At 46.2% G+C, this 23,574-nt stretch overlaps 1 protein-coding gene across 3 annotated transcripts in view; it reads right to left on the minus strand.

Annotated features, from left to right (window-relative positions):
- The window catches only part of CSNK1G1 (casein kinase 1 gamma 1), a 91,681-nt gene that overhangs the window by 40,301 nt on the left and 27,806 nt on the right, over window positions 1–23,574 (minus strand). For all 3 annotated transcript variants that reach the window (XM_074549688.1, XM_074549686.1, XM_074549687.1), the window contains 3 exons: window positions 10,720–11,132; window positions 5,771–5,811; window positions 1,527–1,596 (listed from right to left, as the gene is read on the minus strand). In XM_074549688.1, the coding sequence (XP_074405789.1) occupies window positions 1,527–1,596; window positions 5,771–5,811; window positions 10,720–10,897 (289 nt within the window). In that variant the 5' untranslated portion in view covers window positions 10,898–11,132. The remainder of the gene's footprint in view (window positions 1–1,526; window positions 1,597–5,770; window positions 5,812–10,719; window positions 11,133–23,574) is intronic.

The raw sequence follows: 23,574 nt of genomic DNA on the forward strand, positions 1-23,574 counted from the left end.
CCAATTTCCACTTGTTTTACCAGAACTGCAGCACAAGAGCTTCTAAAGGCATCCAGAGCTGGGTGTGTGACACCCGTGGGACCACAGAGACAGAAACACAGTCAGGGTCTTCAGGAGCCTTCTCAGCAGCCCCTGCACAAATGCTGCATGATAAGGAGGGAATTCTTCCCTGGGAGGGTGGGCAGGCCCTGGCACAGGTGCCCAGAGCAGCCAGGGCTGCCCCTGCATCCCTGGGAGGATCCAAGGCCAGGCTGGACAGGGCTTGGAGCACCCTGGGACAGTGGGATGTGTCCCTGCCCATGGCAGAGGTGAAATGAGATGGGCTTTAAGGTCTTTTCCAACCCAAACCATTCCATGAATGCTCTGAGTGGGTAAATATTACAGGATGGAAAGCTTAAATTCTTTAGGAACGGGGGAAAATCTAAAAATACTTAATCTGACCAAAATAAAGCCACTCCTTCAACTCTGATAATTTTATAATTCTGTAATAACATCTTTAAATAGTGGAAGGAAGCCAAGTGGTGTAGAAAAAGCAGGCTGGGATTCACTCATGTGTCACAAGACATGTGGGCTGGGGTATCCCAGACATCACAAGCACCAACAGAACTCCAGCAGAAGTTCAACCAAGCATTTTGGTAATATATTATCACCAAAGTATTTCTGGATGTCCATCAGCCATCCTCTGCAAGTGGAAGCTGGGTCCATTCAAGGAAAACAGGAAAAATAAAATCAGAAGTATAAAAACACTACAGTAATGTAAGAAACTTGTCAAAAGCCAAAGTGAATAGAGGATCAAGGCAAGGAGAAGAGAAGGTTGTTGCTTCACAGAGACTTCCCTGAGCAGTGGAACACCCTGCATGAGGCTGTGGAAATCCCTGGCATGGGAAACAGCACATGCTAAAAGGCTCTGCAGGCTTAAAAAACAACCATAAATTCAGGGAGGAAAAATCCAAACACTGTTATACACAGCTCAAGCTCTGTATCAGGGAAATCAGAGACTGCCAGAAAAAATGTACAAAAAATTCCACCTTTGGCTGATCCTGCTCTATTTTTCTCCTGTTTGCTGTAGACCATGATTCCTCACAGGAGCCATGGGGCTTGTGGACACTCTTATGATTTAACAAGTAAAAATGAAAACAGTTTCCTAGGTTTAGACTTTAGATCACCTACTTAAGGGCTGTTGTTCTATACACAAATAACTTTCCATCCATTGGCAATTCCTATGTTTTACAAACACACTCACAGGAGTATTTCCATATCAGCAAATCCTCACCAACTCAAGGTTTTAGTTGGTTTCAATTACCAATATCATCATTATGATCTCAATTACCCAATATCATCATTATGATCCCATTCTCACCAAATGGCTTCCAAAACCTGTGTGAGGATAAAAGGAATTGGCCCAGATCCCTAAGTTCAAGTCAGTTACACAACAAATACTACGGTGGTGTTTGATTTAATAAAGAAATCCCTTTATTAAAGAAATTTAATAAAACTTTTGATAAGCTTAAGGTACGTTTACTTACCTGCACTTCCAAGTTGTTTATAAAATCTGTATTCTAAATGAAGCTGTGGCGCCCGGGATTTAATTGGTTCCTAGGACAAAAATAAATAAGTTGGTTAAAATCAGTTTGACTAAAAAAAGTTCTGTCCTATACTTGAAGATTTGTGCAGAGTATTAATACACCTCAAATTGAAATTCTAGCAACTGACTTCACCATTAAATGCCATTTAAATAAGAAAAGAACAAAAAGCAGTAAGATTTGCTCTCTGGAGGAGAAATAACATCCTCATTTAAATACAAAGCTCATTCATTGCAGCGATGAAATTCAAGGATCATTCCATAGAGCTGCTGGTCCTTGAAGAACAACCCTGGACATTGGCAGAGGGAAGTCAAGGTTGCAGAAGCTCAAGCCCCAGTTCACTCTGTGGGCTCTGTGACTGCCCACAGTGCTTTTGCTGGTCTCCAGCCTTTATTTCTGAAAAATGTTGGGTCATACAAGTGTGTTTTACATCACACCACAGTCACTCACAGCAAGCACCACAGTGCAGCCAGTTGGGAAAAGGGAAGAAGTCTCCCCCTCCTTGTGGCAGCTGTCAGTCAAACATCTTGAAACACTCAATAATATTCTATTTTTATCCACAAAATACAAAAAAATACGAGGGTAAGTCTGCAATGCACCCAAACTATCCCATTCATTAACTGTTACTCATCTGTGTTTTACATACAAGACTTAATGCCTACAATCCATCAAGGCATTAACGCGCAAGATTACGGAGGTTCTAAAAATATAAAGTTAATATGGAGAGGATTAAGAGACTGGAGTAATTACATTTGCAATAAAACCGTGCACTTGGGATGGGCATGGATGGGGTTCACCAACAGCCCTGGAGATAGGAGTTAATAGTGGTCTCAATTTTTGCTGACCTCTAGTCTGCACTGACAGACTGATGCCCACACTGGCTGTGAACCCCACAGCCAAGGCTTCTTTCTAAGTGTGGAGAAGGAATTCTGTACAGGAATTCAGGCAGTTTGACTTGTAGCCAAGCTGTTCCTCATCAGCTCAAGTCATCCCATCCATTTCCCAGCAAGGGGAATGAATGCTCCTGGTTACTTCTCAGCTTAGTCATAGAATCATTGAGGTAGGAAAAGGACTCTTAAAGTCATCAAATTCCTGATGTTTTATAGCTCCAGAAGACAAATACGACCAAATACTCAGCAAACAATGTGAGAAAAATATTCTGGAGGAAAAACTGAACCTGCACCAAAGGCAATCACAAAAAAGCTTGTTATATAAAAATTAAGATAATTGTTGGTGGCTTGAGGGAAGGTCTACAGACACCGGCACAGCACAGGGATTCAGGGCAACAGGAGCTCAGCATGTTCAGGGAGTAGTTTATTTATCCAAACATGGGAAGGGGAAGGATTGATGCAGCAGGACGTGATGCTGCTCATGACAAAATCAGGAGAGGCAGCTCTGAGCCGCTTCTGCATCAGGAGCTGCTGGAGCCAGAGCTCTGGACACTTGCCAGAGCCATGGCAGCTTCTGAGAAGATCATACCAGCACAGATGGTTGTCCTGTAGGCCAAGGGCTTAGGGATGATGGCAGATTTTGTGTTTGTAGCAAAAATAACCGAATTGCTGCTGCCTAACAGAGAAAAATCCACAGCTGGAACCGGGGGTGTCATCATTGCTGCGAGGGGATGGGCTGGTGCTTGTGCTCTGACTGCAGCTGGGGGGCACCAGGCTGGCTGCTCCCAGGGAAGAAATTCCTCATGTGGGCAGAGCAGAGCAGCTTGGAAAACCCTCAGAAGAATAAACCAGATGGCCCTGACCGAGTGAGGCAGCTGAAGAGCAGGACCAGAAGCTACATGGTGACGCCACACCCATCAACACAAGGACCAACCTCCACTGCCAGCAGTTTTCCAAAGCGGAGCCTCGGTCCCAAAAAGAAACCATGAGGCATTAGCATGGAATTTCACAGCACTTTCTGATGGGCTCTTGGTGTCTATCACACAATTCCCTCATTTCCCAGCTCCAATGTCATGATAGGAGGCAGGAATAGCTGAGACAGCAGGGCTGCAGTGCTGGGAGAGGATGTCACAGCTTGAAGGACTTGGGGCAGAGCTTTGACTCGGTCCAACAATGAAGATAAAAGAAAATTCTGCCTATAAGTACATCTTACAGCTACTCCACCACTAATCCACAAATTATTTGAAGGATAAAGAAAATAGCAGTTAAGTCCACATGTAAGAAAAATGTATTTGCTGCTGAGGAGGCTGAGTCATTCTTATTCCTGTGGAATTTTGTCTAAGCTTAGGAGATCAAGAAACCCCCATTTCTCCTACTGCTCCCTCCTTAAACTTCTCCAAAACAGAGCATGGATTTGGACACCTGGATGGCCATCAGATGGCAATTCCAGTCCCTCACACAAGAAGGACCTGAGATTTTTAAGCCTGGATCACAACAGGGCAAATGAAACTGGAGAGTGGTGCAGTGTAACTGCTTTAACATTCAGTTATTTGGGGGAAAAAATAGTAAGAAAAATGAAGAATGTGACCAGAAAAACAGGCTGAGGCAGCCGTGAGGCAATGCCATTGAGTCCTGCCATATGGAAAAGCTTCAGGTTACTGAGAGGTGTCACTGCAGCCACTTTTCTGAGAGAAAAAAGCACCCTTTGGACTGGTACAGCTGTGTTTTAACTTATGGTTTCCAATGCAACAGCTTTGTGGGATTATCTGTGGAACAAACTAGAAGCATTATTGCCTCAATAAAACACCTTGTCTGTGTACACAGCACATTTTCTATGGCCTAAAAGCAACAATTCTCCTTTCTGATGTGCATCCATACCAAGGGCATCTCCTATGGAGCCAGGCTGGGAGAGCTGGGGGTGCTCACCTGGACAAGAGAAGGCTCCAGGGAAACCTCAGAGCCCCTGCAGGGCCTGAAGGGGCTCCAGGAGAGCTGGAGAGGGACTGGGGACAAGGGATGGAGGGACAGCACACAGGGAATGGCTCCCACTGCCATTGGGCAGGGATGGATGGGATATTGGGAAGGAATTCCTCCTTGTGAGGGTGCCCAGAGCAGCTGTGGCTGCCCCTGCATCCCTGGAAGTGTCCAAAGCCAGGTTGGACAGGGCTTGGAGCAGCCTGGGATAGTGGGAGGTGTCCTTGGTGTTCCACCATGGCAGGGGGTGGAATGAGATGAACTTTAAGAACCCTTCCAGGATACCAAACCTGTGTGGGATACTCTGTGCCTGAATTCCTCTGCAGACATTTATTTATTTACTTTGGGCAACATCTTCTGGCATTTGCCAACAGGTGTGAAAACAATTCCCTCCTGCAAAGCTGTAATTATTTTTCATCTACTAGACATCATAAGGGGAATGCCAGAGGTATGGAATCTGAGGCACTCAAATGTGATCACAATTAATACACCAAATCCATCCTGATCTTCTCTCACCAGAGTGGCTCCTTTCATTTTGCCAGATCCCATCAACTGGGCAAACTGAGGGGTTTGCTGCAGTGTCAATACAGCACCACAACTTTAACTTCAGATTTTAGGGCTTGGGTTATGTTTACAGAGTGTTCACATGAGAACTCAGCCCATCAGGAATCTGAAACCCCAAGGGACTAATGAAAGCCTGAGTTTACAGATAGGAAAAGTTAATGCCTAAACACCAACTACTGGGCTGTGAGTTCATAAATGCTGAAGAGCTACAAGTTAGGGAGTTCCTCATCCCCCAGATTCCACAGATGATGAAACTGTATCTCTGCAATCCAAGGAAGACTGATCTTCACCAAACTGGATCTTGTTTTGCCTGTTGCATCTGCAGGCTCTCAGCACCACACCAGACCAAACTGTACTCTGCTCCCCCAGGGAATTATAACCAAAGGAACCCCCTCTTTCCTGCCTCTGGACTCCAAAAACATGGACCACCAGGCTGCACAGTGCCATGCTCCTAACCAAACATTCTGGAACCCTGAATGGAAAGGTCTGAGCCACAGCAAACCCACCACCAGTGCCCTTCACTGAGGGCAAAGGAACAAGGCTCTCACTGCTCCAAAACAGCTACAGATCCTTTAGGTACCAAAAAACTTCCAAAAGTGGAAGGATGAGGTTTTTTCCTGCTTTCAAGAACTTATTTTAGTTTTGACAAATCATTCCCAGCTGAGGGTGGGAGCAGCACTGAACCCAAACTGAAAAACTTGCTTTTGGTCTGAATTTTTAAGATGAAGTCATTGAAAGGCACCTGAAGCTACTACTTACCAGTTTGATAGCTACATATTCATTGGTGTAGAGATTTTTACCTGCAAAGGAAGAAGAAGAAAAAAATCTTTTAGTTCCACATTCAATACTTGCAGCTCGAGGCACAATGAGAAATAATGACACTGATGCCAAAGGGCTGTTTTCCCAATTCCCCCTGAAGTTCCTGCCTTTAACAAAGCATTTGCCTGAAAATAATCAAAATAATGAACAGTTTGCAGCAGTTTAGCAGGGCAGGTAAATAACACCTTCCCCTCAGCACAAGGCAATTGTATTTTATGGCAGCACTTTTGCTACATGAGGTATCCCAGACACATCAGGATTCATTATCCATGATGCCAAAAAAGTCTGGGAACAAAAAAATGACGGATCAGAGTGTCACTGCTTTTGGAAATGCCTTGGATCTGCTGGACACTGAACATTTCCATCCTGGGATGTGCAGGGAGTTTCATCATTCAGAGCAGGCAGGAGCTGCAGCAGCTCTTCCATATCCACATGGCAGCATTAAAAAACCTCCCATGTCCTCCTCAGCACAGGATACCAACAGCACTGAAATTAAACACATTATGAACAGGGGAAAAGACACACAGTCATCTTTAAATCCTGAAATATCAGAGGAAATTCAGTTTACTTTATAACAGCTTCATGTTTTCTGCATTTAACTTCTTTTGGTGCGTTCCCTGCTGTATCACTCAGGGTATTTCTGGCCTTTAAATCTGTGACTGGGTGTTCCCAGGCCCAGGCTGCATCAAGCAGATTTTTCTGACATCCCTCACTAATAGAAGACATCAGAGCTCCAGCCTGGTGATGCACAGGACAGGGATTTAAATGTGAGGTTAGATACCTTCAGAGGGTGTTTTCTGCCAGCAGAGCTGAAAGCTGAGCTCCAGCATTAACCCCTGACACACATGGAGGGGTTTCCATGTATTTCTTTCCATCTTTTAGAAAAAAACATAATATTATGCCCAGACTGGAACTAAGGGTAGAAAGGAGATTTTGCAGTTTCATCAGGAACCCACTGACAGCAGGAAGCACTGAAACAGCTCCCAGGCCAAATCCATGGAAAAGCAGGTGGCAGATAAACCCCTCCACCCCCTGAGACAGACCAGGGCTGCAGCCAGCAGCTGGGGGCAGAAGATGTGAGGACATTAAGGGAAGGAAATCTAAATACACTTGGATTATCTGCTGTGCTCTGCTTTAGCTACCAGCAAATAAGCCCCAGTGGCAGCTCCAGCTTCATTTTGCTGGATTGATCTTTTTGCTCCGATTGAAACATTATCTGGCATTTTCAAAACAGTGTATCATTTAAAAAATATTTCAGGTACTATTTAAAAATGGCCGTTCACACAGTTTTTCACCCTGCTTGAAACTGGAAAAATTGTTAGAAGAGCAGCAGGCCCCAAACCAGCAGAAAAGCTGCATCTTTGTAGGTTGCCAGGTCAGAGCAGTTCCATTGGAACTGGGAATGAGCTCCTAAAAATGAGAAACACTCAGCTGCCTCCCAGGCTGCAGTCTGAAGCCAGGAATTCTGCTTCAAAACAAGCAAACCAGTAAAATAAATACTTAAACATGCTAATAACATTTGATACTGGGGCTGTAGTTCCAAATTAACCAAATTTTGGAAATAACCAATATTTCCAAAGTCATGATTTGACTGGAATAATGTTAGATGTGGAGGGCAAGGCAGGAGCAGGTGCTGGGAAGCTCCTACACCAGGAGCTGTAGAAGGGACAGCAAATCAAGCATGTCCCAAGTGCCCAATGGTCTGTCCCTGTGCAGATGCATCATTTTGGAGATGGATCTTTTTGGGGCTTCTCTGCTGCCCCCAGTCCATCCATACATTCACATCTCACTGCCAAGGCCTGGAGAAATCCTCCTGGGGAAGTTTCCCACGTGAATGCTGGTGACATAATGCATCCCTTCTCCTTTGGAATGTGACAGAATTGTCAGTGGAACTACCCAGACCTGAGCCAGGGACTTGCTGCTCCACCAAAAGCATTGCCTCAGCCTGAAAGGCTTTTGGAGCACAGGGACATCCCCTGACTGTGCTGCAGATCTGTGCTGAGTGAAGGTGCAGCCCCTGCTTCAGATCACACAATCGTTTATTTTGTAAAAGACGTCCAAGATCATCAAGGCCAACATTCGAACAAGTCCCACCATTCCCACTAAACCACATCTCCTCCTTTTCTGGACACTTCCAGGGATGGTGACTTCAGCTCTTCCCTGAGGAGCCTGCTCCAATGCTCATCCACTCTTTCAGGGAGGAATTTTTTTCTTAATATCCAGCCTTACCCTCCCCTGGTACAACTTGTGGCCGTTTCCCCTGTCCTATCAAATGCTAGGTTTTGTGTTCAGCTCCCCATCTCAGCCCTTTGAGGGCTGGAATCCAACTGTGCTGTTCCCAAAAAAGTCCTGTCCTTGGGTGATCTGTATTTTCAGGAAGAAAGACCAGCCTGAGCAGTGAGCTGGGTATATACAGCAAACAGCTTCATTAGGTAAGTGCCATCTCCTCCCTGAAGAATCGAACAAGAGCAGCTTCAACTGAAACACAACACCTCAAAAAAGAGAAATTCTTCAGGGAATTGGAAAAGCCTATTTTCCCTTTGCTTCTCAGTGCATGACTTTGTTCTGCCTGTGATGTTGGTGCTGAACTGCTCTGAAACCATGTGAAAAATAGGCAAAAAAGCAGAGGGCACATCATTCATCTTCACAGGACAAAACTGTTATCAGAGACTTGTGTGTGCTCGGATTTCAGCTGCAGCTTCTCCTTCCCCCCAGCGATAATTACCATGGGCTGTGCTAGAGAAATAGCTGCTATTTGAGCAAACAGGAACTCTTAAAGTGATAGTGACTGGCAAAAAGCAAGAGAAATGAAAAAAAAGAGTAATACGGCTTCTGTAAGAACCTTGCAACAAATTGTTGTTATCAGTACGTGTGGCTCATTGCCTAAATTTTTAGTAAACTAGAATTAACAATACATGTATCATTAAAAAAAATGAAACGCTCAATTAACAGGTGTTGCAATTTAAAACCAAATTTCTCTGTAAACTCACTTTTTCAGAAGTGAAATCTTTTCTGTAAAGTCCATGCCATGAAATTTTACATAAGTCACAAAATCAGTATCAAGAAAATTTGGAGAAATGTGAAAAAGAATCCTGGAAACAGGAGCTGCCTCCCTGCAGTGTGGGCAGCAGGGCAGGGGGGGATTTTGCCTCTCTGCCCTGCTCAGGTGAGACTGCACCTGCAGAGCTGCCTCCAGCCATGGGATCCCAACATGAGAAGAATGGAAACTGCTGGAGTGAGTCCAGAGGAGGCCATGGAGATGCTCTGAGGGCTGGAGCCAGGCTGGGAGAGCTGGGGGTGCTCACCTGGACCAGAGAAGGCTGCAGGGAGATTTTGGGGCTCCCTCCAGTGTCTAAAGGGGCTCCAGAAGAGCTGGAGAGGGACTTGGGAAAAGGACCTGGAGGGACAAGACAGGCAGGGGCAATGGCTTCCCACTGCCATTGGGCAGGGTTAGATGGGATATTGGGAAGGAATTCGTCCCTGTGAGGGTGGGCAGGCCCTGGCACAGGGTGCCCAGAGCAGCTGGGGCTGCCAGTGGAAGTGTCCAAGGCCAGGTTGGACAGGGCTTGGAGCACCCTGGACTAGTGGGATGTGTCCCTGCCATGGCAGGGGTGGAATGGGATGAGCTTTAAGGTGCCTCTCAACCCAAACCAGGCTGTGATTCTGTGATTTGGGCACCAGCTGAATAAACTCAAGAGTCAGAGGGATCCACTACAGGTGCTAAACCTCAGAGCAGAGCTTAGATTACAAAGCAGTTCAACATCTCCCTGGGGATCCTGAGTTCGTGACGTTTGCTGGGGGGGGCTTTGAGAATCCAACAGAGCAATTCATGTTATGTCACTGTAAGGATCCAAATTTATCTGAGCTGCCAGTTATACTCATGTGCAGGAAGGTGGGAGTTTCCACCCTTGCCCTTGGTTTCTCTCCACCTCAGGAGTGTTATCTCTGCTCAGATGAATCAATAAAACTTCTCTGATGCAATGCTGAAACCAAAATACGCATTTACTGAGACACACCAGAGGTGAGCTGGTTGATCTTCACACCATGTATTGATGCAATAACCCAACCTCAGAGAGGGAAATCACACAGATTCATTGAAGAGGGCAGATTTTGAGCAGGCATCTACAAAGACACTATCAGTAGTGTTATGACCCTTGAGTTATGTGAAGCAACACCAGCTGCTTCCCCCATCTCATTTAAAACACAACCTTTGTTTTTTTAGGATGACTTAAGGGCCCAGTGCCCTGCTCTGCATTGGTCTCTTAAGTAGCCCTAAACAAACAATGCAGCAGTGGAACCATCTGCTTTGGGCAACCAGCTGCAAGACGTGGTCAGGAAAGCAACAGACCATGAACAAACGTGGGGCTGGCTGGGGGAGCCAGATGGCCACTGTGCACATCCTGCTCCTCGCCAGCAAGCCCAGCACACAGACAGAGCAGGCACAGAGTGATGGGGCTGGAATTAGGGCAGTGAGGCTAGAGAAGGACATGGAATTGAGTCTGAGTGCTGGGAAAGACTCTTACCCATGCCTTTAAATGGGTGTGCTAGCTTACAAACAAAAAATTGAGAGCAAGAATCAGCAATTCACAGTTGAGATTTTTTTTCACCGTAGGCAAGACATTCAGCGCTGTGAACAGTCGTCATTTGTTGGGATTGTTCAAAATTTGCATCTTTGGCCTCTCCAGTGTAATCCCTTTGACTTTATGCAAATCAAAATCATTCTAAGAGTTACATCTTCTGAGTCAGGAGCTTCGGATAAGACAGCTCAACACTTGGGAAACAAGACAGCGCACGCATTCCTCAAGCCAGGGTAGGTTTCTGTGTATTCCTATTCCAGTGGTGAAATGCTAATTTGCACAATGCAGGCCACTGAAACGCTCGCTTCTTACCTAGTCTGAGTTCTCCAAAGTTCCCACAGCCAATCTTCTTGCCCACTCTGAAGTTGGGTCCCACCATGAGCACGCCGGAGGACGCCGACGAGCTCGGCCGCGATCCGTGCCCGCTCCTGCCCGGCATTCCCTTCGTCGTCCGCTGCCTTTCATCCTTATCCCTACTGGGATGGTCCATGATCTTAGTGAAATACCTCTGCCAGCAAGCTGGCAGAAAGGAGTTGGAGTACACACTCTCCTCCTTAGAACAGAAATTTATATCCAAAAGTATCTGCGTTGGAGTTCAAGAGAGTCATGGAAACTCATGGAGTTCTTTTGGCACCAGATCCAGTTTCCTAATGCATCTTGATAATGTACCAAAGGGTCGGCTGCGTTGAGAATTCGATGAAGGCAGGTTGCTTTTGGTTTCTTACCTGGGGAAAAGAAGAAATGCATGAAATAGAAATCATTATTTTAAAATACCAGGTGAGAAAGGAACAATGTCCAGAACTTTCCTGGCCTCGAGGAATTTAACAGCTATATGGAAACTTTATCATTTTCTTAATAAGCTTCTGATAAAAAGCCCTGATGCCATGAAGAAATGTAAGTGCTGTCCATCCACTGCTGCTACTTGTCCCATTCTTGGAAGTGCCACAGGCCAGGCTGGATGGGGTTTGGAGCAACCTGTCTAGTGGAAAGTGTCCCTGCCCACAGCTGTGGGTGGATCCAGCTGAGCTTCAAGGTCCCTTCCAACCCAAACCAGTCTGTAATTCCATGATTCCACTGGAGTTATCAGGACTGACACCACATGCAATAACCAGAGCCATTCCAACCACACCAGCACGTCAGGTGGACACTGTGAGGAAAACACATCCCACCTTTAAAGCCCCTGTGAAGAGTCGGTTTGGGTTTTCCTCACTTCATACATTCATCAAGTACTACAGAAAAGCCAGACAAAAAATACAAAGGGGCCAATGAAAGGTGCCAAGAGAAGGTGAAAATTTTGTAGCATTTAAATAAAATTCTCCTTCCTTTTACCTCTTTTCAAGTTGATCTAGATTATCTTGAATAACCTAAGTCAGAAGGGACCCATGAGAATCACTGAAGTCCAAACTGACCTCAGATATATTTGCTAATTCAAACTGCTGACCTACAGAGATGACCAAAATCAAGAGCCAAAGCATGATTAATTAATTTTTAAAAGCTGATAATTCAGTCTAAAGGGGACAAAACATAGATGCCTCTCAACCCTTGCAGGCCAAATGGTTCTTCTGTGCTCAGGAACGAGACCAGAGGAGATTGGCAGGAGCTGCAAGGACCCAGGAGGTCCTGCCCCACAAGGACAGTCCAGAGGTACCAGCATGGTGGTTGAGCTTCCCCTCACTTCCCAAGAAATCAGCACAATAAAGGGAAAGGTTGCAGGGTGTCAGGTCTGCACAGGTGCTGCATCAGGAGATGGTATCGGGCACTCTTGAGGTGCAGCTCTCAAGCAAGGATTAGAATAAACACACCTGGAACTACCCCCCATATCCAGGATATAAAGGTACAGGAACACTGCTGTATTCAGATTTTCCAGATGTGAACAGAACAGTTCCTGTATAATTTTATCAACAAGTAAAATTTGTGTCCTACTTCCAATGCCTCCAAAGCAATCACTGAAGTGCTCAATGAGACCCAACCAAGAGTCCCATGGAAGGACACAAAACACAAACAAGGGCTCAGAAGTTACTCTACTCAGGCAGCTGGCTCACTTCTCTGCAGCAATACCTCTGTAGAGGGCTTAGCCAGAGTTCCTTCTGTTCATTTTGCCATGAAATCATTAAGGCTGGAGAAGACCTCCAAGATGATTGAGTCCAACCATTAACCCATTCAATGATGATCCTCTGGTCCACCACAGGATGAAGCTAAACTACTTACTCCCAGTTATTAAAAAATAAAAGACAGGGATGATTACCCATCCACACAGAACAGAAGCAGGAGCCCTTCTGAAATGTCACAATGCTTGCCCGGGCCTCCAGCTGTGGAACACTTCTGTTTCTGGAGACTTTTTGTTTGACCTAAGGTACCTGGATAGAAGGTGGGGGGGGTCACTCATGCTGGATGCACAAAATGCAGGGAACTACCAGTTGGGAATTCCAGTCCTTGAGTACTTAGAGAATCACAGAATGGTTTGGTTAGAAGAGACTTTAAAGCCCATTTCATTTAATTCCATCCTCTGCCATGGGCAGGGACACCTCCCACTGTCCCAGGGTGCTCCAAGCCCTCTCCAACCTGGCTTTGGACTCCTCCAGGGATGCAGGGGCAGCCCCAGCTGCTCTGGGCAGCCTGTGTCAGGGCCTGCCCACCCTCACAGCGAGCAATTTCTCCCTAATATCCAATCTAAACACATCCTTTCAGCTTCAAGCCCCCTTGTCCTGTCACTTCTTGCTCTTGTAACAAGTCCCTCCTCAGCCTTCCTGCATGCCTGTCCCCTTTAGGTACTGGAATTCTCCTTGTCACTTGGGAGAGCTGTGGATCCCTGCAGAAAATGACACACAGCATGTCTGCAGCATGTCCAGGAGGTCTGACAGTCACCAGGTCACCTGAGAACCTCCATGTCACAGCCACACCACCAGTGCAGCCATAAACCAAAGTGACAAGCTCCCAACATGCTCCCAAGCAATGTGTGAAACACCACTTGTACCTCTGGCCTAGACAAAAGAGCTGGAGATGTTCATGTACAAGAAATTATTTAGCATTACCAAGCTTTAGTTGTCCCTCAAATTAATCCCAGATTTAATACTCAGAGCTGAATATGGATAGGCAGGAAGCCTCCGTTACCAGTGAACTGGCTGAGCTGGTTTTTCATCACAGACATCCCCACTCAGCTTGGCACACACACAGCAGAGCTGTGTCTGCCCTGTGAAACCAGGCAGCAGCAGCAGTGATGAGGCTCTATCAGATATCAGAAAATCACTTTGACTGGACTCCACCCCAGGCTGTGCTGGGAGGAGAGACTGCCTTCAAAACAAACAACATGAAAAAGAACCATCAGTGAAACTACAGAGCTTTACTGCTCAACTCACACCAAACGTGAGAATGACTTCGAGTAGCAGGTGGACTTACTCACATTCACATTTTATCAGGTCTTTCTGATAAAATTTTGGAAAAATAAAACTGAAGCATGGCAAGTTTAGGCCTATCTGGTGTATCTCTGCTATGGCAAGAGAAGTAGACACAGAACATTCAAGCCAGATGTTTTATTTGCAGTTAAAGCTATCATCTTCCATGTAATGCAACATATGGGTCTGGCACTTGGGGACCTGGGAGAATGGCTGGACTCTGATCTCACAGGGCTTTCCCCACCTAAATGATTCCATGGTGCTGGAGTGTTCCTAGGGTTGGATCACTAAGGAAGATGAGCAGGACATGGGAATTCTATGAGTAAAAACCCAGTAACACTTTGGAAATCACAGTAGAACTTGCCAAAGCCAGAGAAGAATTTTTTCTCCCTGGAGACCAAAGTCATTATTTCAGTCAAGACTGAATAATTTATGACAGAGAACTACCTACAACCTCAGAAATGGAAACAGAAAAAAATCTCCAGCAAGAGCACAAACCCTGCTGAGTTCATACCTTGCTCAGCACACCTCAGACGGGACAAGCAAGCCCATTATCCTCAGGCAAATCAAGCACAAGCCCCACCACACATCGTGGGGCTCACAAAGGAAGATGTTACCAGTTATGAGCTCCTTCCCCCGCTCCCCATCTGGATCAGCTCTCCCTGGGGGGAAGCATGGAAAGGTCAGCCTGGCAGTCTGCAAACACCAACCATTCTCTCAGCTGAAAACCTCCTGCAAACAGGAATTCAGAGCAGCAATAGGTGAGGGAACCACACCTCTGAGAAGCTCACCCAAAGATCTTAGACCATCATTACCACCTACTAAAAGTGTAAGTAATAAATAACGCATCAAATATGGCCTTTGAGGACCAGCAGAAAACTCTGCTGGCTTTGGAGGGGAGGCAGCAGCAGAATGAAGACCAGACTGTCAGTCACATTAATATTTAAAGGCTGCTCAGAACACCAGGATGACTTCCTGTCATGATTGAAACTTTTTTATGATGATTCCTTCCTACCTTTCCACCCACTCAGCAAGATTGCTCCTCAAAGTTACTTCCATTTGAACAGAGCTGCATGAAGATATTTGCCTAATGGTGAATCAGCCCAATTCCAGGATTGATTTCACTGCAATACAGTTGGAGACACAGGAACAGTTATTTAATGAAAGAAACAGGCTTGAAAGGAGATTATTTGCAGCACAGTTACCTAAGTAAAAAACAACAGCACTGTATCCTACACACTTCTAAACATTTAGACCCAAATCTATGTCACAACCTGTCCTCCACTGATAAACCCACAGCACTACAGCTAGAATCCAGCTTCCAAGTGGTGTTAAATTATGGAATGGTTTGGGTTGGAAGGGACCTTAAACCCATCTTGTTCCACCACCTTCCACTATGCCAGGTGCTCCAAGCCTGGTCCTGGACTGGAACAATTCCAGGCAGGTCTGAGGGCAGCTGCTGTTTGTGTTGATATCCACAGACCAGCATAAAGGAGTTCATTTTATGAATGGCACAGAGACTCTGCTCACAGACACACCATTTTTCAGGGGAGCCCTTCAGATGCAGGAAAGGACATCACAAATGAGAGGTTGGTGCAACGAAGCCAAAGCCATTCTTGTTCCTCTTTTCCCTTGTTTCCCAAAGGAAAAACTCACTTCCCTTGAACTCAGAACTTCTTTGACCTCCTTGAGTTACTCTGGAGACCATTCCATGACAGGAACAAGTTTTCTCAAAGTCTTGGTTTGTGGCACAATTTCAGAAATCTGTCCAAACTGAAATAGTCAATGAACATCCCCCTCTTCAAACTGAAGCAAGCAGGCCTGGTCCAGGTCTGTGTGTAGTTTTCATCCCTGAAGGAGTCACTACATGCCAGAAATAAAACTGAAAATGCCAGGTGGATGAAGCAACACCCTGAAAAGCAGCAATTCAGCCCCATAATTCCTTTATTAATCTTTTAAGAAGAAATGTCCAAGAAAGCCCCATTTTCTGCTGGGATGGCTGAACTCACCCTGCTCTCTACAGACACAGGACCACAATTCCTCAGAGCAGCTCCAAGATCATTGCTTTAGGACAAGGCACATGCCTTCCCACTGGCTTCTCCAACATCCACCCCACGTGCCTGTGTGAATACGTCTGGTAAGTCTCCTGATGTGCAGTGCACTTTCCAGACAAGATCTGCTACTTCCCACATGACTTCAAAGACTAGAAAATCCTCCAGGGCTCTCAACTGACACGTTATAAACACAGAGATATGAGCTCACCAGCTTCCACCCTCACACTGTGGAAAAAGTAGAGCCTTCAGCAGCAGAAAACTTTGCCACAGACTGGGACAAAGCACTCACCCTCTGGAAAAGGGAGAGCAGCCAAGCTGCAGGTAAGGAGAAATGTTGAAACCAGGACATACACGATGTGTTGCTCATGTTTTTAGCATCTACCAACTCATTTTATGCTTACACCCCTAAGTTTAGAGGATCAAGCTGGCTTTGGGTGCTCTGCCTCACTGTGTGCCTTAACAGCTTCCAAGGTGTCAGTGCTCTGCCTTTATTAAAGTGCAATTAGGAAAGCCTTCATTCCCAGCTCTGCTCTCTTCTGCATGGTTACACATCTCCACAGGCTTCACACCCCTTAATTCTTCTCATCCCACTGCTTTTATGTTGCATTTCTTACCCTGCTTCTGTCCTTCCAACAGGCCACAACAAAATTTTCTTCCTCTGCAGCCTTCCTGTTACTTACTCCTGACAAAGTCACTGTTCTAATAATAAGAGTTTTGAGATTTGCCCTGCTCCTGAGGAGACGAATGAACAGATTATTATTAACAAATATCCTGTGTTACAATCACAGAATCCATAAGGATTGGAGAGGCTCTCTAAGCTCATCAAGCCCAACCATTAACCCAGCAGTGACCAGGCCACCACTTAACCCTAACCACGTCCCCAAGTGCCACATCCACACATTCTGAACACTTCCAGGCGTGGTGACTCCACCACTGCCCTGGGCAGCCTGTTCCAACCTTTGACAAAGTTTTCTATGAAGAACTTTTCCCCAATACCCAAACCAACCCTCACCTGGCACAGCTTGAGGACGTTTCCTCTTGTCCTGTTGTTTGTTCCCTTGGAGCTGAGCCTCCCTCAGCTTTTCCCTCCTGTCAGGAGCTGTGCAGAGCCACAAGGTCCCTCTGAGCCTCCTTTTCTCCAGGCTGAGCCCCCCAGCTCCTTCAGCTGCTCGTGGTGCTCCATTCCCTTCCCTGGACACCCCTCAGCCCCTCAGTGCCTTTCTGGCTGTGAGAGGTCCAAAACTGAGCCCAGGATTGCAGGTGTGGCCTCAGCAGTGCCCAGCACAGATGGTCAATCCTTACCTTGGTCCTGCTGGCCACACTATTGCTGGCACAAGCCAGAACACTGCTGTTTTTTTGGGCACACCTGGCCTCATATTGACCTTTACAGGTCCTTTTTCACCAACTCCACACCTGGAGTGTTCCACAGGGCTGTTGTCACTGAAGTGCTGTACCTGGATTTGTCCCTGTTGACCCTCACACCCCTGCCCTGCCCCATGGATCCAGCCTGTCCTGATCCCTCTGCAGAGCCCTCCAGCACACCCACACTCCTGGTGTCACCTGGAAGAGGGCCCTGCTCTGGTGCTATTACCCAAGCCAAGGAAGGGAAGATGGAAGTCAAATACTTTCCCCACTCAGACATGAGAAATATCTTTTTTTGTTTTTTGGGGTTTTTTTGCCTTTTTGTCTCCCTGGTTACTTCAAGGATCTTCCAGTGGATGGATTCCAGCTCCCCTGCTGTACCCCAGCAGCACCTCTCCACAGAGATCAGCATTTATCTGTGCTTCCCCAACCAGCACTACACTGACCTGGTTTCAGCGTCCTCAATGTTGTGCAAAACAACAGAAAAACTGAAAAAGTAGGTCAAAATTCTCTGCTGCAATTTAGAGCTGGGAACAGCAGTGACAAAGCTGGCTGCCAGCTACTGCAAGCAGGTGCACATCAGATGCCCCTCACTTGGGAGATTCTTCCCAGCCTTGGAGGCTGCACATGCCTTTTAAACATTATGAATTGCTTCTGTTGAATCATTTGACCCAACAATTTAATCTTCAGCTTGTGCAGTTAGTTTTGCTCAGTGCTTCACAGAAGGAAAATAAGGAGGCACACAAACCATATTTAAGTCTATATTGCTGGGAAGGGACAGGGATGGACAACTGTGGATCACTACACTCATTCATTACTCTTGAATGCCCAGGACTGTCAAGTTTGCATCCTCCAATTACAGATTTTACAAACAAGGATGAACCCAAATGAACTCATGCCTTTTTCCAGCTGAGTAAAGTGAACTTCCAAGAGCTCTTTTCCTTGAAGGCCTTGTGAACATGCTAAAACACATTAATTGTATAATCCCCAAGTAAATACATTGGCAAGTTACTTTTCCAAGTTGATTGTTTCACTGAGAGTGATCCAAGCACCCATTCTCTAAGTTCACTCCTGAACTTTGCTCCCAATCCCCTCTACAGAAGCTCAGCACGAAAGCCAGGAATGTTTCCAAGGGAAAAACTAATTTAGTTGGAAATTTAGTTCTTCCACATGAGCAGAGTCAAAACAAAGCAGAGTCCAAACAAAGCAGAGAGCATTTTCCAGGGGAGTGGATTGTGTGATGTGAGATCAATTCATCGACTTCTCTCCCCGAACTGAGTCCCAGCAGCCAGGGATGCACATTCCTACAGATGTAAAAAGGACTAGAGACCATAATCTGTCAGAAAAGGAGGGTCAGTGCTGTCTATGAACAGGGAGATTATGCTGGAACAGCTAAAGAAGCAGCTGAATGCTGGAATAAAAAGAAAAATCCCCTCATGAAACCTGAGCTCTGCATATTTTGGGCTGTCCCTGCCTGGAGGGGACTCTCACACCCACAGCACTTTTGGGATCTACCACCTGAGAATACAGCAGCTGACCCAGCTTTATAATCCAGTGGTTAGAATCTCTAAGGTTGGAAAAGATCTCCAAGATCATCAGCTCCAAGCTTTGAACAGCTTCCCAAGGAGCCTGGTGGTCAGGACACATCTCTGCTGGCAAAACAGGCTGTGAAAGGCCACAAAAGATCAGGTTGCAGCAGAAATATGTATTTATGGGGATGCTACAGAGGAAATGAGGAAAAACCTGCCAGCAGCAAAAGCTCTACAACAGAACCTGCAGAAGTTCTCTTCTCTGATATCCGGGCATCATAAACCTGTAGGTTTATTTTTCCTCTTAAAATACCAGGTTGTTTAACAAAAGAGAGGTGCAGATGTCCCTATACCACCCCCTTCCTTCCAGGCCATGGATTTGAAGAAGAAAAATGCAAAGATGACTTCTAGACAGCCATGTGCATCCATCACCAAGGAATAATCCACAGCACACGGATTCAGGTGCATCAGGACCCCAGCTTTACCATCCAGTGTTGAGAATCTCTAAGGCTGGAAAAGATCTCCAAGATCATCAACTCCAAGCTTTGAACAGCTTCCCAAGGAGCCTGGTGGTCAGGATACTTCTCTGCTGGGCTGGGTAAGGCCACAAAAGATCAGGTTTCAGCAGAAATATGTATTTATGGGGATGCTACAGAGGAAATGAGGAAAAACCTGCCAGCAGCAAAAGCTCTACAACAGAACCTGCAAAGTTCTCTTCTCTGATATCCAGGCATCATAAACCTGTAGGTCTATTTTTCCTCTTAAAATACCAGGTTGTTTAACAGCAAAAAGAGAAGTGCAGATGTCCCTATACCACCCCCTTCCTTCCAGACCATGGATTTAGAGAAGAAAAATGCAAAGATGACTTCTAGACAGCCATGTGCATCCATCACCAAGGGATAATCCACATGGATTCAGGTGCATCCATGGTGCTTGATGGATGTAGTTTGCAGTTAATGGTATCAAAGTCCTCGACAAGACCACCAGGGGAGCTCAGGCTCTGGAGCAGCCTTGGATCACTGGCAGCAACATCACTTTTCCAGATTTACAGCCTAATTTAACACAGATGCACCTCAATCATCTACGACTGTTTTATCTGCTCTGTCTGGCAGGGAAAAGCAGCACAGGGGATAAATTGCAGACAGGCTCAGACAGCCTGGAAGGACTGGTGAGCTTGGCAGCCAAACACAACTTCCCCCACCCCCAAAAGCCTTGGTAGTCTCCAAACCATGATGTGCTTTCTTCTTCTTCAGAAAGGAAAGAAAATATCCAGTTTAGAGCCAAGGCAGCTTCCACAGTGTGTGTGGGGTGGGCAAGAGCCTCTCACCAGAAGAAAAATCCTTGTGAAGTTGAGGAGATGGGCCAAAGAAAACTGAAGACACCTTGATGGCAAAGGGGGGTAGCAGCTGTGCTAGTGGAACCCAGCTTGGGATAACAGGGTGCTGAGAGCCTTCTGGCCCTGTCCAAGGTGAATCCAACAGGTATTTGTGTTTCCCCTATGGAAGGACATTCCTCTCAAGTGCCATCCATAAAAAGTATCCGTAAAAAGTGTCCTAACAGAACAGCAGTGAGGTGGGATTCAGATGCAGGGTCTTTGTATTCCAATATAAGAAAGCTCCACATCCCCAGGCTTGGCTTGTGGTCACCTGTGGGAACAGGCTGTCCCCTCTCTGTCCCACCAATACCAATCACTTCCAAAAGCTGAGGATAAACAAGCAGAACGGTTCCTTTGCTGCCTCAGCTCAAAATGACACCAAACTCCTGCTAAGCCTCTTACCAGCTAAAATGATCTTCAGACAGCACTGGTTAGACCCAGGATCAGCCTCTGGTGCTCAAATGGCTCAGGAGACAGGAAAACATCTGGACTCTCACAGCACTGAGAACCTGAACATGCTGCAAGGGCTCTCTCAGTGTCCAAATGTGCACCACAGAGCAGCAAAGCCTTGGAGAAGATTCCACTTCCATGCAACAGGAATGAAGTTATGAGGGTGCACCAGAAGGAAGTGGCTTCAGAAAGGGGATTTTCACACCAGTACCTTACTCAGTGAGATGGTTTGGGCACAATTCAGCCTGGCTCAGGTGTGTCCTGCAGGGATGAACAGCAGCCACCAGCCAAAGCTCCTGTGGCTGTAGGAGACTGTGCATCCATGTCCTTCTGTGATTCCAGGGACTGTGCATCCACATCCTTCTGTGATTCCAGGGATGACCCCACAGTAACTCCAGTGTTCTTCACCACCACACAGCCTCACACAAAGAGAGGATGAAAAGGCAAGAAGGGTGCAGTGGGTAGAAGTCCCAAGTACACTCTGCAGATGAACTTTAAGTCCTGGCCTGGCAGGCAAAGCCCAAACACCCCACAGCAAACAGGGAAGAGAACTTTGCCAAGTCTGTGTCATTCCACCCCACAGACTCTTGATGGTGCCCAACAGACTCATTCAAGGCTGCTCATCACTAAAAACTCCTTGTAAGAGCTGGGTAATAAACTGGAAACATGGTGATGTAAGAGCTGGAACAGCAGCACTTCTTAAAAAATAGTAATGGTGATGCCACCAGGAGAGAGAGGGAGTGTATTAAGGGAAAACACAAGAAAATCTGAAAGTCCATGATTTAATTGACATGTTTTTTCCTTTCAATGCCTGAACTTTACCTTCTCTTTTGTGCCTTTTCCAGCAGATAAGGAGAGAGGAGCAGACCACACTATCTCTTCATATAATGAGACATTTGGCAGGAATTTGACTGACATCACCTACATATTTTGTCTGCAATTAAACCATGTCTTGAAGAGGAAACTTTGTACCTGAGACCTACACAGGGAGAGAAATCTGCCCCAGCCTTTTATGGGCTGCTTTTTTGGAGATGAATTGCTGTCAGATGGGGGTGACTGACCATTCACCTGCTTAGGAACCATTCACCTGCTTAGGAACCATTCACCTGCTTAGGAACCATCCACCTGCTTGTGAGGCTTAGAGCACAAGGGAGCTGGGAAGGTAAGAACAACCCCTGAGTAATAAATCCTGCTAATTTAGGCTAATAAATCAATGTTTCAGCCTAAGCAATGCTGTTGTCAGCACCCTGATTACTTGCCACCTCTGTTTTGGAAGAGGAAGGTTTTTATTGGGATAGATAATTAAAAACGGCCAAAATTTGATATTTAAGGCACTGCTACACTCAAAGCCTGAAACCTTCTACAGCAATCCCCTTCCTGGTATGGGACTATAAAAACTGCATGATGTCAAAACAAGCTGTCCCACCCCAAAACCCACCTGTCCCACAGGGCAGCATCCTTATGGCACACAAGGAGCCATCATTTCCTTCCTCTCTGATAAGACTCCCTGTATCTCCCAGATCTCCCAGCTCCGTGTCCTGATGAGGCAGCTCAGCTGTCAGAAGGATTTGGATTACCTGTGTGACTGAAAGGTGCTGGGAATTACATCCAGACCAAGCAAAATACCCCCTGGAGAAGCACAACCCCCTTGCAGGCAGGCCAGAAGATGTTTAGACTTGACTCTTGCCTTTTAAATTTTCATTTCTTATCATTTATCTGTCTTCATTTATTTCTAAAAGAAGCAAAGGTCGCTCTGTTTGCTGGCAGGAGGAGCTGCCTCCTCCCCAGTGCAAGGTCCAGTCCTGGTTACCGGTCTAATTCTGTGCTGGTGGCTACACCCACACAAACACCATCAGCCCCATAAAAATCTGCACTTCCTCACAAGGGCAATTAGGCACTGAGATCCCAAAATACACAGGCAAACAGTTGCATTTGTTCACAGAAGCAAAATGCTTCTGGCAAGGAAGTGGCCCATGGCACCTGCCCGCAGGGGGAGGCCAAGCAGGAGCCACCAACACTCCAGGAGCAGCCATGTGGCTTTAAAAAATCATAATATTTGAAAGTTTGTGCTGTTGGTTGGTTTTCTGCGTTTTTTCTTCCTCAAATTTGGAGCTGTCAGCTCCTTAGAAGTCTTCACACACTGGATGGGGATTTCAGCTCCTTCCAGGTGTGCTAGGAAGCACCATCCCACACCTGTTATTCTTCTGCCTGTGCTTTCACAGGTGCAGCTTCTTTGTAAAATGATGCCAAGATGAGGTCCATGTGCTCCATCAGCAGAGATGGAGTTTCTGCACTGGGATTCCTGCAAAGCCATTGCACACACCAGAACATGTCTGGGTGGCACATGCAGCACCAGAGATGGCAACAAACACGCTCTGGTTTCTCACAGTGATGGTCTGGAGAAGCTTCAGAGACATCTTCTTGCCAATACCCATCCAGGTCTCACATGGGCATCACCAAGGTCATCAAATTTCCCTCCTCGAGCTCACAGTAAAAGGAAAAAATTAAATTTGTGAAAGGATCAGCCTGGTTAAGACACCACTGTCCCTTCTGAACACAGGCTGGCAACCAGGGGTGGTCAGACATCACCTGCTTTTGCACAATGTGCCCAAGAGGGTGTTAATGCCTACAAGGACATCTGCAACCCCCCAAATCCCTGCATAGCAAGAAAAATACCATGGAGCTGTGCTAGGGGTGGGTTAGGTTGGATATTAGGAAAAAATTTCTTGCCCCAGAGGGTGGTGGGGCACTGAACTGGCTCCCCAAGGAATGGTCCTGGCCCCAAGGCTGCCACAGCTCATGGAGGGTTTGGACAATGCTCTCAGGGATGTGGGATTATTGGGGTGTCCTGTGCAAGGCCAGGTGTTGGACTTGATAATCCCATGGGTCCCTTCCAACTCAGGATATCCCATAAGCTATTATGATTTTTCTAGTCACAAGCAGTAACTCCAAAGCCATATCCAGCTTCAACAGCACATTTATTTTCATTATAAAGCCAAATTGTG

The sequence above is a fragment of the Zonotrichia albicollis genome, chromosome 11 (genome assembly GCF_047830755.1).
Source record: "Zonotrichia albicollis isolate bZonAlb1 chromosome 11, bZonAlb1.hap1, whole genome shotgun sequence".
NCBI lineage: Eukaryota > Metazoa > Chordata > Aves > Passeriformes > Passerellidae > Zonotrichia > Zonotrichia albicollis.